The sequence below is a fragment of the Lasioglossum baleicum genome, chromosome 8 (genome assembly GCF_051020765.1).
Source record: "Lasioglossum baleicum chromosome 8, iyLasBale1, whole genome shotgun sequence".
NCBI classification, from domain to species: domain Eukaryota; kingdom Metazoa; phylum Arthropoda; class Insecta; order Hymenoptera; family Halictidae; genus Lasioglossum; species Lasioglossum baleicum.
This window is the reverse complement of record NC_134936.1, coordinates 1,906,262-1,920,894: the sequence shown is the minus strand read 5'-3', so window position 1 is coordinate 1,920,894 and position 14,633 is coordinate 1,906,262. Positions and strand designations below refer to the sequence as shown.

Here is a 14,633-nt window from a genome sequence, read left to right as displayed (position 1 = left end):
CTTATCAAAATGTTTGCTATATGGCGTCGCATTAAACCAACATCGTAGGCTCGTTGCTCGCTTGGTTCCTTGCAATAGCATACTAATGTTGCAAAATAAATTGTCTTAATTAGTTTTTCGCAAACGATACAACTCATCATTACCCGGGTTTGCAGTATTGATCTGGTTTTCTTCGATACTGTTAATTTAAATTGTCCCAAAATATATACACCGCGCTCAATTTTGAAACTCTGCTCAGTGCTACATACAACATTTGTAAAGTTCGCCTTTTTTAAAGATCCCCGGGGGGGGGGCACAGAGGCAAGAGGGGTCTCCAGCTAGCGCCGCCTACCCCCACCTCTGACGGTCCGTACTCGCCGCCTACCCCCACCTCTGACGGTCCCGTACTCGCCGCATGACCACGCCCTTTCAGCTGCTACGTCACACGACGCATAGTAGTAGGATTCCCGTATTTACAGAGGGCTACGATGTTTCACGACTTACAGCCAATATTCAATGCCGTGAATACGAGGATCCTATTGCAGTCATGAAAAGTGACAATTTACACAAGGAGAATGCAAAGCCTTCGCGTCACAGATTTAGTTGAGACTTTACAGAGTTACAGATCTCGTTCCCCTGATTACGAATATACTCCATTATAGAGGCAACTATTCAGTAATTTTCAAGATATTTGCAAATTAAAGTTTTGTGGACGCAACATATCAGTTTACATAGTTCACTCTTCTACTAAGTAATGGTGTGGCGTAGCGGCAGCGAGCTGAACTGCTATGCCGTGGACTCGGGTTCGAGTCCCGTCGTGGTAACTTTTTTTATACTTTTTTTTTAGCTTTTTACATTAGAGACAGAGAGCGAGAGAGCGGGAGAGAGAGAGCGAGAGAGCGAGAGAGAGCGAGAGAGAGCGAGAGACAGCGAGAGAGAGCGAGAGAGCGAGAGAGAGCGAGAGAGCTTAAAATATATATACGATTATTAATATGTGCTGTAGAATGTTAATGTCAATACTGATTTGAACATTTTATAATAAGAATAGGAAAATAAGAAAGTTTTACGTCATGACAATTTTTCAGCAGTATTCTGAATTTTGTGCCTACGCCGTTGAGTACCCTCACTGAGTACCCTAGGGTACGTCTGATTCCCTCTCTTCGTCACGCGACTCGAGTAGTGGGGGTGACTGCGTCGGCCAATAGAACGCTCTAGTCGAAACTGCGTGTGAGCCTAGGCGCCCCCCCCTCCAAGCCAACCAATTGGATGCGCAGTCTTGCCTACGTCACCGCATTCCTGCCAGGGATCTTCTCGTCAGCTCACAAAAGTACTTTCTCGTATGTTTGTCCCTGATTTTTATGAATCGTAATCACTTCAGCACTATTCAGCAGGAACCACTGGAAATTGACTACGTGTGATTTGATATTTTTCCTCACTCGAAATATTTACTTGATTCGATATTTTTATTATTGGTGTTAAATTTTTATGAATATTTGCATTTTTCATATAATCACGATAACGAGATCTTACTTTCACTCGTACTCTGGGCAATTGAAAATCTAACCACAATATAGACGGAATTTTAGTATTTTCTTGAAAAGTAATAAATTTTAATATTCAGCGTGTGTGTGTGTGTGTGTGTGTGTGTGTGTGTGTGTGTGTGTGTGTGCTCCAATATTAACCAATCCGTTTTCAACATCAATGTTATTAATAATTATCATATAGTTTATATTAATTTTCAATTTAATAATCAGTTAATAATTCGTTTTGAACTCATTGTTTTATTAAAGATTGTAATATAAATTTTTTTTGTACTTTCATCGATATTCTCGGGAGTAGAGATGACTAACTCACTCTTGCATTGGGATAATTTTCGATTATTGTAAGCGGAAACATCATCATAAGGTACAAAAAAAAATTTTTTGTGTAATTACGTTTGTTTGTTCGGTGGAAACTTTCCGTTCTCTCGTATAAATTGCATTGTTGAATGAACTTCTTTCGAAAAAAACTAAAAAAACTAAAAAACTACTTGACCAAAATGGACCAAAATCTAATCAGCTCTAAGTTACAGCGGGGCACATCTATTGCATCATTCATCATCCTGATCGCGTTGTTACTTTTTCTGAAAACGTTAACGAAAAATTTGATACCATAGAAACAGACATACGCACACACACACACACACACACACGCACACGCACACGCACACGCACACGCACACGCACACGCACACGCACACGCACACGCACACGCACACGCACACGCACACGCACACACGCACACACGCACACACACACGCACACATACGAACATTTTGCTGAAAATAGTCGAAAATGACTCCAATGACCATGAAACGTGAAGATCTGCTAAAAAATCGATTTTCGATTTTCGGGGTCATTACAATAACTTCCCTATAAAATCGGGAAGTTAAAAAACGATGAGTTTATTAGATATTTCGCATCACATTATTTCGAACCAAATTACTTCAATGTAATTTTTACGATATTGTCTAAAATGAACCGTTACAAGTGCTTGATATTTCGACATTATATGGAATTCATTTAGTGTTAATATCCTTTTAAACAAGAAATATATGACGTGAAACACTTTTATAATTAGAGGCACATTTATTGTGTTTATAATTCGTCCTTCGAAACGAAAACAGTTTAAACATTGACAACTTCCCAAACATCGTACTGGCACATTTTTTCGCCACTGTGTGCTGGGAACAGCATTCCGAAAAACGAAGGATAGAATAAATCCGCACGGACTGTTACAAAGCTCTCCATTTTATGAATTTCTGGATTATTTCATACTCCACGAATGCATAAAATTCCACGGTCCGCGCGTCGCGTTCTGTCTTTTTCGAAAGTGGTCTACCAACGCTGTGTTTTTTTCCTCACTGTAACGGACCAAAGATTCTTCACCTGCAATTTCGCTGGGGGCAAAACTCGATTAAAATTCCGCGGCAGCTGGTAGCACCGACAGTTCGCGCGAACATAACGCGACGCACGACGCAAACATGTCCCCCGATTGCATACGATTTTCATTTTAATCAAATCGGACGACCGCGCGAAATGGTCGCGATTCGATCGTCCTGGGGACTTGTAGTTGAGGTTTTCCGCGGTGCCATTTATTTCGCGACTTCTGCCATTGATGTGGTCAGCGCTGTCGCCGGGCACGTTGTCACGGGCAGGCGCGAACATTCCGCGCGATCGGCGGTTAACCGTGCTCGGCAATAACGTTGCTGAATATTATTTAGGTTGGTGTAACAATAGGGTTGCCATCTGTGAAAGCGCGAAACCAGGACGAACGACATAAAAACCCCGAACTTTTCCATTTGAAAACCGGACATTTTTAACTACTTTTGAAGTGAAACTTCTTTTGGCAGGGTGTAAGCGTTAAGTGGCTAATTTCTCGCGACATGAAAGTGTGTAACGGAAGTGACGTGGATGGAAAAGTAAAAAGAATTTTATAATCTAGTAATGTTTAGAAAAAATGAAGCGAAAACCTAGTAACGTTTAGAAAAAATGAACCGAAAAAAAAGTAATGAACGATCAAAATTCGCGACGCAAAGAGGGAGAGCGTATGGGAAAGAAAGAGACATAGTTCATAGCATTTCCCATACGCTCTCCTTCTTTTCGTCGCAAATTTTGATCGTTCATTACTTCTTTTTCGCTTCATTTTTTCTAAACATTACTAGACTGCAAGGAAGTTTCACTTCTGCCGCGCGTGGTTTTCCACGCGTATGTTTTTTTTTACTTTAGTCGTTAATTAGCGATTAACGATTACATTCCTTTCACAATTGTGTAATCGTCAATCGGATAATTGATTAATGATTAACTGCTGAAATTTCGAAATGAAATACGGAATCAAAAGTAAAAAAATATGTAAACCGAGTTTAGGTGTATTGTCATTTGGTCTATAATACAACCTCTTTTTTTAATCAACGATTGACGATTAACTTCATCAATCGATTGAATCAGTCTCCGATTGTTCGATGATTTCTTTTTATACCATAAAGAAAAGTTAAGGAGTTTTGAATTACAGTGCAAATTTCATCGCAATATCTCTTATCATTCAAGAGTTATAGTAAAATGTCACCAAATTTCTCGATCCATTGCATATGTGTACTGCCGTGTCCACTTTTTAAAAAACAGGAGTGTAAAGGGGACACTTGACCTATATCCTCATTTTTCAAAACATTGCATTTGTTGCACAAAACTTCATTCTTCTAGAATGATAACATTTTTAGTAGATAGTCTTATGTTCTCATTATGAGCTCCTGAAAATTCATCCCCATCGGTTTGTTAGTTCTAGTCTCATAATTTGATGTGAAAACGGGTGACACTTTTTTTACATGTTCTGTTTTACAATCCTGTAGATTTTGACGAGAGAATTCCAAAAATAAAAGTATTAGTGTTAGGAATTCACTGGGGTTCAAAAGTGATGCCTCTTTTTAAAAAAGGAGACTTTCAAGTATCTTTTTCAGATGGGTTTGTGTTAAATTTTATAATTGCGCATGATAATATTTTTATATGCACGATAATAATTAAATCACAGAGTGGTTTTTGTCCATTTACAGTGAAGTAGGTCAACGAAGAGTGCATCGGAATGTATTTCTCGAAATACCAGAATGACCGACATAAAATATTGGTATATATTTTCGCAAACAGTGATTATCAAAAAATAATTACCCTGGCTTGGTTCGGACTTTTGTCAACAGTTTTTCAAATGATTCGTGTCGATAACAGACAGCAAAGCGCGGTATAATAATCACATCGTAATTTTTCCCGTGGAAATGGTCACCCGAATAAGCCGTGGTAAATATAACGCGTCCATGCGAGCTCGGTCGGATCGCACCGCGAAAGATTATCTGAAATGGAACTGTACGTTTGATACAGTATCCAATTTAATTACGAAGATAATTCCTATTTATTTCGTGGCTCCGGTGTTTGTGCCCCGCGTGTTCGCTTTATTGTTCAACGCTCGAACAATCTAAGAAATAAAAAGTTTAAATGATACAAATACCTGATCAATTCAGACTAATACAATTTCAATACTGTTAATTTTCACGCCCTCGGTTTCTCACGTATTTGCTATCTTCTACGTGTTCGAATGCAAACTAATATTCTATTAATCGTATTGAACAAATAACTGAAATTCTATATTTGTTTTATATACAGTTAAAGAATATACTATATTAATTTGAGTATCGAAAGATACGAAAGATTAAGCAATTTTTTTAATCGCCCATTTTGATGTTTTGGGGGATGAAAGCACAGTAAGGTCTTGATCTAAGCCATCTATGATCTATGAGAAAAACAAGTACTTTTTTGTTAACATTTTCTAATTATTAAGATATTTTATAAATAAGTTTTTCTCGACCGCATATTTGAGGGTTACTTCCCCCTGCGAACGTAAAAACAGACTGCTGTGAAAAAATACGTGTCGAATATTTTTTGACTCTCTACACACGTACCGAATTGCATTGCAATCGACAGGATCGAGTTGGTCGATGTACGCAGCTAGAAGGGGACTCTACCAAGTATTATGATCTACCTTGCAACGAGCATAAAACGAAACATTGCTCCGTTCGATCGTTGCTCACCGTGAACGCAATAATAAGCATGTTTACCGACTACGCGACGGTCGACTCAGATAAGTCTGTTTTGTGAGTGAGAGAGAGAGAGAGGAGAATACAATCGCGCTCGTTCAATACGAAAACAATTCCGCCTCGTTCACTATATTTATTCTTTGTTTGAGCTGTCTTGTGTCGCAGGGTGCTAAAACGTGCTACAGTTACGACACGGTATTACAACGAAGCACATTTGCTCGCGTACACCATTGCTCGGCATAAATGGGTCTGATCCGTCACGATCCGAAGTGAAACGCTATTCGGGCAAACACAGTATCGTTTCGTTTTAAATGCAGAACGAAAAATAAAACTTAATAAATTAAACAAGAAAGAAATGCGCGTCACGAGAAATTTTTGTCCTAAAAAGTTCAAAACGAACTTGACTTTATCCGAAATGAATTTACCATTTTTCTAATGTTTATTTGTATATCACAACGATGTTATTAGACTGATAGATTAATGGAATAATTGTCGATCGAATGAAACGTTGGCGCTCGAACTATATTTTTATCGAAGCAAATGTTTGCACAAGTATTTACCGCATATCTTTTTTAATGTTTCAAATGTTCGGGATAAATAAAACTGTTTGATGGAGTTCAACATTTCACGGAGCAGCGGCATGAAACGCGATATTGACAGTGATTCCGCGGTGTTATACATACTGCAACACCGGAGATCCAATCAACCACTTGCAAGTCATTATGCAAAACTACATTCTATAGAGACTTATAACGACTTCTGAAGCATTTGCATATAGAATAGTCTGATGCGACGGGTGTAGCCGCATCAGTGAGTTCTTCATACGCCTACGATGTTTAAGAAACGAATACGTTATTATCTGAAAGAAGTTGTGTGATATGATCACTGAAATATGCAGAATTGCAAACATATTACTTATGGACTGCATTTTATGCATTTGCGACAAAAAAGTGGGTAGATGCAATTTCAAATTTCTTCAACCAGTAGACAGATTAAGAATATAAATCTACCGGCTTCAGCTTATTAAAATCATTGAAAGAAGGAAACAATTTCTACTCGGCTCCTTCATCTTGCAAGTGATACAATTTCTATTTTGCATAAAAATCCACAGTTTACTTATCATTATACATATACTATTTCTGAGAGATCCAGATGATAAAACAGTTTATTCTCTGCGCAAACAGCAAATTAAAACGTTTTTCTACATTATTCACTGGTTTCATTTAATGGCTGTATTATACAGGGTGTCTCCTCAAATATTACCACCTTGATTTACGACATTATTATTATTCGCAGCGCGAAATGTTTTTATGCAGATTAAATGGTTTCAAGAGATGCTCATACTGGTGTTATTTGTTTTGTTATAGGTGGGGGCGTTAAGGACTTAGGAAGGTCAACTTCAATTTTTTAAAATGGAACTGTACATTTTTTTACATAGATACATTGTCTCATACAGAATAAAGTAAATAACATAATCCATACTTTTTCGATGAATTAAAAGATTCATTGACAGGTGCATACAAAAATATACGATCCAATTTAAAACATGAAGGTTGACCTCCTTAAGTTAAGAATATTTATCAACATTTAAAATATCGGGGTGACCTCTATTTTTTATGAGATAAATTTTTTGACATTTTTTATATTGACATTTGTGGAAATACTTTTGTTGGAAATCTGTATATACATAAATAACTTTTGTCGGAAACCTGTATAAAATCTGACTGTTTTGGATTTTGAAGCATTGAGGAACTATTAATTGAGGAGCCATAATTGGACAGCAGATCTTTACGCGAAATAAACATTTTCTACCCGTATTGCACCAAACTGGAGTGAAATGGAAATTTATTTTTTCTCTTAATACAGTGACTCTCCCACTAATATTCGGACACTTTCAAAAACACCATCACCTTTTCAATATTAAACTATGCGATTAGAACTTTTTTGGGACGCTAAAGCAATTAGATTACTACAGGATGTGAGAAGGAATTTTTTCAAAAATTGCATTTGGTCGGAAGTCTAGAGAAAATATTAAAAGTTGCATTTTACAACTTTTTTGTATAGGTCTATATTGAAATTTTAAGAAATTCGTTTTCTAAATCTGTGTAAATTATATGCACTGTGGAAGTTTCATAGAAATCGGTTGATGCGGGAAAAACGACAGGTCTTGAAAGATGTAAGAATCCTTAGAATTACTGCAGTTGGAGACCGAAAATCGTGAAAAACTGCAATTTTTACCATCTTTAAACGTTTGTAGCTCATTACAACGTCGACCGATTTTGATGAAATTTTCAGAATATGTTTAATCGATACAGATCTACGAAACGTGTTTTCCAAATTTTCCATATAAGCCCACATAAAAAAGTTGAAAAATACAACGTTTAGTATTTTCTCAGTAATTCCGACAACTTGCAGTTTTTTTCAAAAATTTTTGTCACATTCTGTAGCAAACCGATTGTTCCAACTTCTCCAAAAATTTCAAGTCGTATATTCCAATATTAAAAAAGTTATGGTGTTTTTAAGAGTGTCCGAATATTAGTGGGAGTCACTGTATGTATAATAGGTTGAAACTAATATAACACTGTATTTATATTCTTCTAATTTGTTTACAGTTCTAAATTACACCTACTCATTCTTGGTATAAATGCATAAAATCCGCTGTCCATCCACAATTAATGTACACAAAAGTTTTTTGATCGGAGAAACGCGTTCTCAGATCACTGTGCGCCGTGGAATAATTAAAATGCGCGCGGTTTCATCTAACTTGAATGGAGTTTGTATGCGCATTTATACAGGGCGATTCTGGTAACCGGGATAAGGGTATTACTTTGCTCCGGGTGAAGACAGAAAACATCATAAAGGAAAAGTTCGCTCGGCTTAATCGCTTCTAGCTACCTCGGAGAAAACCTCGCTGATGAATAAGGCGCGGCGGTGCAGTTGCGGAGAGCAATTGCGTACTTCCGTATAACTCGAAACCCGAGTAACGTGTAAAGCACGATGGCTGTTCAAACCATTGTAACGACCTCGAAAAAAATGCTGACTATCATTAGTTGACTCAAGTGGGAATTGTGAAAACATGGTGACAGATCTCTCAGAGGCTCAAGCTTTCGTCTCAGAAAAACTGCGGGTCTTTATGCACTCATGAAGAAATTGGTTGGGCGAAATATAAAACAGTAAAAGATTTAAACAATTCAAGAATGTTGTTGCTTTTAATGTTACAAAGTCGTTAAGGGATGAAATCAGGTTTTATGTTATTCCTGCTTCCCACAATCAATGCAAAACGTCATTATTTTGTATAAAGATCCGCAGTCAACTCTTTCGTTATGGTGGACGAGATATTTCGTTTGCACGATGACAAAGAAAGTTTTTGTTTATTTTGTGTAGAAGTTTTACAGAAAGATCTAGTTTCCTTCCGTCATGAGATTTTTTGTGGGGGGCGGGGTTTGTATTTTGTTATATATTCTAGATTACAATTATCCCCTTATATTGATTACCCTTATTATACATATTATTAATTATCCCTTTATTAATTTTAATATCGTCTTTTATATTTGTAGATATCTAGGAACACTTTTGTAAAGGTTTGAAATATATAATGTTGGTTTTTTTCTGTTCGGCAGGCAATACTTATCGCCCTGGTGCTTGGTTCTATCATCGTCGGGACCGTGATCGGCAATATTCTGGTCTGCGTCGCCGTGTTTCTCGTTAGGAAACTGCGAAGGCCGTGCAACTACCTGCTGGTGAGCCTGGCAGTTAGTGATCTCTGCGTCGCTCTTCTGGTAATGCCGATGGCGTTGCTCTACGAGATCTCCGGTAATTGGTCCTTCGGCGCAATTATGTGCGACGTTTGGGTTAGCTTCGACGTGCTCAGTTGCACGGCCAGCATCCTGAACCTCTGCATGATCTCCGTCGATCGGTGAGTGGTATCCGTGGTACCACAAGTTTCACTCAAAACTAGATTTACCAAAAGCTCGGTCTCTTTCCAAAACGTTTCACCGCAACCCTTTTAACCTTTAACAGTGCCACAAGCTTTCATTTTTGTCAGAGTACTCGCGAATTCCGCGTTTCTAAACTAAAATTTTCACCAGCAAATACAAATGAAAGTCTATGGCTGAAATATTATTGTTATTGATTGCTTAATAATCATACAGGGTGACAAGAAATAACGGAGTTAATCATTTCTTATTATACTTCTGTCAAATTGGCGAATTTTGAAAAACCAAATAATAACAACCATAACATGGACCTTCAGTATTCATATATTTAAGAAGTTTCGAAATGGCCACCCTTTGCGCCGATACAGAGGCTCAAACGTGTCTTGAAATTTTCGGCAATGGGCCGCAGCTCTTCTGGCGTCATTCGGTCCCACTCCTGGTACAGAGATTTTTTCAATGACTCCAAATTTTTATGGGGCTGAGCACAGGCCCTTGCCTCCAAAACCGACCACACGCTGTAGTCCATCGGGTTGAGTTTCGGTGAGTACGGCGGCCATTCCACAGATGTGATGAAACCTGGAAAATGGGCTTTGCACCACTCCTGAGTCGTTTTCGCTCTGTGGACCAGCGCGGAATCCTGCTGTAACGTCCATTCCGGATCGCCGAGGTGCTGTTGGGCCCACAGAAGTACGACGGCTTCGAGAATGTCCCGTCGATATACTTTTTGGTTGATTTTGACCCCTTGATCCTCGAAAATCGTAGAAAATCCCATTTTCCAAGTTTTATCACATCTGCGGAATGGCCGCCGTACTCACCGAAACTCAACCCGATGGACTACAGCGTGTGGTCGATTTTGGAGGCCAGGGCCTGTGCTCAGCCCCATAAAAGTTTCTAGTCGCTGAAAAAATCTCTGCGCCGGGTGTGGGACCGAATGGCGCCAGAAGAGCTGCGGCCCATTGCCGAGAATTTGAAAACACGTTTGAGCCTCTGAATCGGCTCAAAGGGTGGCCACTTCGAAACTTCTTAAGTATATGAATACTAAAGGTCTATGTTATGGTTGTTATCATTTGGTTTTTCAAAATTCGTCGATTTTACAGAATTATAATACGAAATGTTTAACTCCGTTATTTCTTGTCACCCTGTATTATCATGTAAATGTGATGATAGGAACAGATTAAGGTTACGCATTTTATGAGAAAAGTTTGTGGGCACAGAAAACGGCACATTCATCAAACAAGACAAATTCAGTTATCAATTACTTAGAAAGATACATGATCGTACATTTGTTTATACATTACAATCAACACAAACAGATTGATAGAAAAATACAGAGTGAGGCGCTAGAAACAGGCCACCTGAATTACTCGGCTGCTATTGGTGTTAGGAAGAAATGCATTAGATGGAATTTGCTTGGTTTCGAGGGGTCATTAATCTGATGTTAATATCTTTTTTGTAGGTGGACGCGTAAAGGACATATGAAGGTCACCTTCATTTTTTTAAATGGAATGGTAAGTTTTCTTATGTACTATCGGGTAGAGCCTTTTATGACGCGTGCAATGACCTATGGGTCAAGGTCATTCGTGGTCTGGGTTAAGCCATTTGTGATGGAAAATAATTTACTTTGGGGAAATGATCGAACACTTCCTTGCCGCCTCTGGTTGTTGATATTACTTCATCTCTGTCTCGTAATCTCTTGTTATGGGTCGTTGAGTGAAAATAAACATTCAATCACGCTTTACGCTTCACCTGTACATATGATTAGTCGTTTATGAAAGTCTCTGCCGAGCGAAGTGCATCTTAAGTTTCCGAAATGCGTTATTCAATAACGGAGAAAGTAGATATGGTTTTTGTTTATGGGGAATGTCGCCAAATTGTACGAGAAGCAGTCCGTTTGTATGCTGAACGGTTTCCCGAGCGTGGCAGATCCTCACGATCTGCCTTCACGAATGTTATCAAAAGTTTTCAAGAAACTCTGGAAGTGTAGGTAACAAAATACAAAGAAGATCCAAGACAGTAACTAATGATCGAAATACAGTGAACATTTTAGCAGCTATAACACACAATCCCCATGCTATTACAATGCAGCTAGCACGTGGAAGTGGCATCAGTCAACGAAGTGTTTTACGAATATTACATTTAAATAAATTGAATCCTTTTTATGTTTCACTTCACCAAGAATTACATGGGAATGATTTTCAAAACCGTGTAAATTTTTGTGAATGGAGTCTACGGAAATTACAAATTGATCAGGCATTTTTGACTAGAGTTTTGTTTTCAGACGAAGCCACATTTACAAACTGTGGCCAAGTCAATCGTCATAATATGCATTATTGGTTAATAGAAAATCCGCGGTGGCTGCGAGAAGTGGATAAACAAAGACCTTGGCCTGTAAACGTTTGGTGCGGACTTCTTAATACTGAAATAATTAGCCCTTATTTTATCGATGGCACATTAAACACTTCGAGATGTAAACACATTTTAACGGAAATTTTACCACAGCTGCTAGAAAATATTCCGCTTCGCATACGGCAAATATGTGGTTCCAACAGGACGGATACCCTGCTCATACTGTACGGATAATTACTCAATTCTTCAACGTGAAATTCGGAGATCGTTGGATTGGTCGTGCCGGAAATCATAAATGGCCTGCGCGTTCTCTAGATTTAACACCTCTGGACTTCTATTTCTGGGGAAAATTAAAACAGCAAGTGTATAATGATATACAAACAACTAGAGAAGACATGAAAGAGCGTATAAGAAGAGTTTGTGCCGCGATAAACCCAACTGAAATTCAACAGGTTGTACTATCCGTTAAGCAACGCTTAAGAGCATGCATTAATGTTCAAGGTCGCCAGTTTATACACTTGTATTAGTCGTGTATTACTGTTAGATACATAAATCAACGATGCTCGATCATTTCCTCAAAGTAAATTATTTTCCATCACAATTGGCTTAACCCAAACCACGAATGACCTTGACCCATAGGTCATTGTACGCGTCACAAAAGGTTCTACCCGATAGTACATAAAAAAACATACTATACTATTTAAAAAAATGAAGGTGACCTTCATATGTCCTTTACGCGTCCACCTACAAAAAAGCTACTAACACCAGATTAATGACCCCTCGAAACCAAGCAAGTTCCATCTGATGCATTTCTTCCTAACACCAATAGCAGCCGAGTTCTTCAGGTGGCCTGTTTCTAGCGCCTCGCCCTGTATAATTCTCACTACTAGACTGTGGATTTTATGCATGAATGACTGATTTAAGAACATGCATATGTTTTATTTTCGATTTATTACAATTGCTAAAGCGAGGAAGAACTTTTTAAAAAATATTATTTTTCATAAAGATTCGCAGTCTAGTTATCACAGCTTTGCTATGAAAATACACTGTATATTTTTACTGTACCCAGAAGAAGTAGAAACACCGACAACGCTCACTCCCGCTAAACAATACTGACTCCCACACGGTCGGTGTTGTCGATCCGAAAGTTACATTGAAAGCTTAGAACTGCAAACTCGTCGTAGAAGTCATAGAAAATTCCGCGCGGAGTGGGACGAGTCGAGATGCAAGATTAGAGAGTATTTATTTTGTACTCGACACCAGTTGCTTCATTTGCCAAGGTCTGGGTTAGGTCTTTGTAGAAGTTAGAGTACGCGAAGGAAGCGAATGGGAAGAAAGGGAACAGATCCTCTGCTCGTCCGACGGGACGTGAACCCGTTCTATTTGATCAGTCACCGTTTCGTGTTTTGTCAGACGGTCCTGTACAAATTCGCCGTTCTGACGCAGGTTCTGTGCCATAACGAAGCCGCTGAAGTACGGGGTGAAAAGGACACCGCGGAGGATGATCATCTACGTCAGTCTGGTCTGGTTGGGAGCAGCCTGCATCAGTTTGCCGCCGTTGCTGATTATGGGGAACGAGCACACCTACTCGGACACAGGGCCGTCGCACTGCGTCGTGTGCCAGAACTTCTTTTATCAGATATACGCCACCCTCCTCAGCTTCTACGTGCCCCTCTTCGTCATGATCCAAGTGAGTCTTCCCATTGTCTTCCTTTCGAAGGTCAACTTTCCTTTTTTTTCTAATAGAGCCACTTCGTCACACTTTTAAAAATGTAGACTCCACAGCAGGGAACGAAAGAACCTTTTGTGTGCTTGATTCTTTCGGGATATCTCCGTACGTCGCACTGACCCTAATGAGTCGACTGCGGATTTTTATGAATTTATGGAGAAATTGGATGGGTGAAGTATTAGAAAAATCTAAGAATATTGTTATTGTTCAAAACGTATAACGTTTAACACAAACGATGCGCAATTAACGACTGACAAATTTTCCAAACGGAACGCTCATGTTATATACATATTATAAAAAGAACACGACCAAGGTGTCGCAAGAAAATTTTATCTTGTTAAATGATGTTCTTTACGTGACCGTGCAGTTGCCCGTACGCGTTGAAAGTAATTAAAACGTCCTAACTACATTCTTTGAGGCTGGCGAGACTCGAATGCGTCGGTGAGTAATCAGAAACACTCTTCAGATCCTTAGCAAAGTTTAATGAACACCGTAAAAGTATTTAAAGTATTGCGAAACTTGAGCCTGGTGCAGATTTCAAAGAATTCTTAATTTGAAGATTGAAGCAGTTATGTGGTCGTGATGCAGATGCTAAATTCAAATTGAGTAGATCAAGAACGTAGGTGGCTACCTACCTAGAATTTCTAGTAAAATAATTATTACTTTAAATGAATTTCTAATATAATGTTTTCTATATGATTTTTAAGCATCTTTCACCAAGTTGGTTTAATTCATGCTTTGAATGTATACTCATGTTAGATAAAATCTTAATAGTGTACGCCACTATTCATTGACCTAGGTATTACAGCTTCGAAATTGTTCTAACTTTTTGCCAAATTATTTTCTTCGATACTAGAACTTTCTTATCTCTAATAGTTTTCTGATAGAAAAGGAAATTAATGTCTGCATTTGCTTCAATGCTTACATATTGATCGACATAGTTGGTAGCCTCTGTTTAGAATCTTCATTTATAGTCGAATTTATCATAATTATAAATTATGCATGTCTCATTTCCACGCGACACTAA

The 14,633-nt window shown here is 38.5% G+C and overlaps 1 protein-coding gene across 5 annotated transcripts in view; it reads left to right on the top strand.

Moving 5' to 3' along the window:
• Positions 1-14,633, top strand: part of 5-ht7 (5-hydroxytryptamine receptor 7) — a 364,419-nt gene that overhangs the window by 153,993 nt on the left and 195,793 nt on the right. For all 5 annotated transcript variants that reach the window (XM_076428829.1, XM_076428827.1, XM_076428824.1 and 2 more), the window contains 2 exons: positions 9,217-9,512; positions 13,324-13,567. In XM_076428829.1, coding sequence (XP_076284944.1) covers positions 9,379-9,512; positions 13,324-13,567 — 378 coding nt within the window. In that variant the 5' untranslated portion in view covers positions 9,217-9,378. The remainder of the gene's footprint in view (positions 1-9,216; positions 9,513-13,323; positions 13,568-14,633) is intronic.